This window comes from Glycine soja, chromosome 11, assembly GCF_004193775.1.
Source record: "Glycine soja cultivar W05 chromosome 11, ASM419377v2, whole genome shotgun sequence".
NCBI lineage: Eukaryota > Viridiplantae > Streptophyta > Magnoliopsida > Fabales > Fabaceae > Glycine > Glycine soja.
Window position 1 is genome coordinate 49984393 of NC_041012.1, and position 2567 is coordinate 49986959.

The window sequence follows — 2567 nt, forward strand, 5'->3', positions numbered from 1 at the left end:
TACATTTTACTATTTTGAATTTGTTATGAATAATTAATTAAAATATTGTTTTTGTAGGTACATGATGAATTCGGTTATAACAATGTTGTATTTCAATGGAAGGGTATATGAAGATAATGATGGTGTAATATTTGAAGGCAGCAAAAAAGCGATTCAAATTAAACGTGGAATTAGTTTCAATGCTTTGAAGAAAAAAATTGGAGACAAGGTAAAGTTAGAAAATAATGAAATTATTTATGCTATCAGTTGTAGATTTTTAGTGTCAGGAAAATATATTGCCTTATAAAAAATATATATTTTGAATTAACTTTTTTGGTCATAAAAGAGGTAATTATTTCTTTAAAATACTCCCCCGGGTCATAAAAGAGGTAATTATTTCTTTAAAATATATATTAGATTTTGATGTAATTTTAACATCGTGTATAGTTAGATCACAATTAAAATAAAAAAGTATAAAATTTTAATTAAAGTATATTTTACATCATAAAAAACTTAAAGTAAAATATTATGAGTCTAGTCTAGATTTCTTAAGAAAATATAAAATACTGAACCAACTTAAGACAACCCGACATATAACTCTTTAGGGGGTTTTCAAAATATATCAAGTGTAATTTCTTAAATACGAATCCGTGAAAACAAACCTCTATAGCTAGCTAATTTCCTAAATTGATCATGTGTGCCAATGGAAATCAAACAAAAAAAGAAGAAGATGTAAAGCAAGTTTTATTAATTACTATTTAGTAGGGAATTCATTATCGATCATGATTCATGACGAGAGATTTCTTACACAAACCAGATGTAGCTAATTGGAATATTGAAGGTATAATAAATCCTTCACCATAAAACAAGCTTGCAAGTCAATCATATGTATTATTGACATATCACTAGGGATGTTTCAAGAGAGATAAAGACTTGTCCCTTGATTAGGCAAAGGATTATTTCATAGGCTGATTCAACAAACCCAGTTATTCTTCTATTAGCAAGTACTTCAAAGATCTAAATACCAGGTGGCGGGGGTGGCGGGGGTGGTGGCGGGGTTGTAGGGCTACCTGCATAAAAAAGATTAATTTTAAACCTTAACATCTAAACATTTGAGAAATACAATAATAAACCATGTATGTGAAGCCTGTTATATAAATAAAATAAATATAAATATATCTAATGTAAGAAAAAAAATCATTGGAAACCACACTATAGTTGCAAAAAGTATAATTATACATGGGCTAATTACACATAAATGCATTTGAGTATATGTATTTGTGTAAAATGAATTCTCTCGTGTTAGATTTTTACATAATTTTTTTTCATTTAAAAAATTGTATTTATCTCTCTTCTTATATTTACATGTTTTTTTTAATCGATTGTGCTATTTTTTTATCAATCAGAAAATGAACAAAAGTAGTGAGAAGTCAAGATACAATTTATTTTTGATAAGGCTCAACTGAAATGAGTTTGTTAGTAAATGCAAAAATAAAAATGTATTAGTTAATTATATTTCTTAATTTATATATGATTTATATATTTAAGCATTGAAAAAAAATGCAGTAGTAGTAATTGGCAAAACAAAACATACTAGAAGGATAAACACAATGAGTGAGAGATGGCATGAGACAATCCGCTAAAGCCGATGTAGCAACGTTAGGATTAGTGAAACAATATCGTGCACTGACATGGGAACAGGTTTTCAAGACGGCTCTGAATTTTACAGTCTCAATGAGGAGTGGCTGATTTTGGATTGAGCCAGGAAGAGACGACATTGAAGCTAGGTTGTTGTTATCTTGGGGATCTTTAAGTGAGGCTTTATGGTCTGCCAAGCACTTCTCCATAGAATCAAAAAGGCAAAAAGACAACCCAAATGGACTATTCATTCTACTAGCCTCCTGATTATTTAATGGATCATTTCCACTGCATGTTTGAGTAACATGTGAGCTGCAATGTGTCACAAACTTTTGGAATCTAGGTGACTCATACGCCTCAATAATATTAGTGGCTTTGCCTTCTTCAGGAGTAATGGCATCAATACCAGTGTCTTCTGCAACTGCTGCACCTATAAACAGGAATAAAGTAATTAGTACCAGTCTCATTTTCTCCATTAATTGGTGCTATCTCTCAGTGATAAACTATTTTGAACTTTTGAGAATGTTATTTGCTTGGTGCTCATGTATGTGAATTTTGCAATATATATACAAGATAAACTATAGGAGCTCAAGGTATATCTTTATTATAAAAAATTTATAACGACCTGCGCGATCTTTGTCATATATCCTGACTCATTTGCTTTCCAAGAGCTATATATAAATTTCCTAATATGAAGAGATGTAGCCAGACCCTTACATTTAATAATTTAACAACTTCAAATGCTTTAAAAAAACAAAAACAAAAATCTCCTCTAAATGACAGTACGTTTTAAAAAATAAATATATTTTTTAAAATAAAAAAAAAATATTTTTGGTTACATTTTTTTAATTAATTCACCAAAACAAAAAGTAAATATTTATTGTTGTTAATTAAAACAGACATTTTTTTGTTTTGGTGAATTGATTAAAACAGAAATCGATGATTGACGC

At 29.1% G+C, this 2567-nt stretch overlaps 1 protein-coding gene across 1 annotated transcript; it reads right to left on the reverse strand.

Annotated features, from left to right (window-relative positions):
* Positions 1-717: 717 nt before the first annotated feature.
* On the reverse strand, positions 718-2165 carry LOC114375431 (nodulin-20). Its single transcript, XM_028333208.1, has 2 exons — positions 1574-2165; positions 718-1049 (listed from the first exon to the last, which is right to left on the reverse strand). Exons 1-2 carry the CDS (start codon positions 2091-2093, stop codon positions 997-999), a joined length of 573 nt encoding a protein of 190 aa, XP_028189009.1. The 5' UTR covers positions 2094-2165; the 3' UTR covers positions 718-996.
* Between the last annotated feature and the right edge of the window lie 402 nt (positions 2166-2567).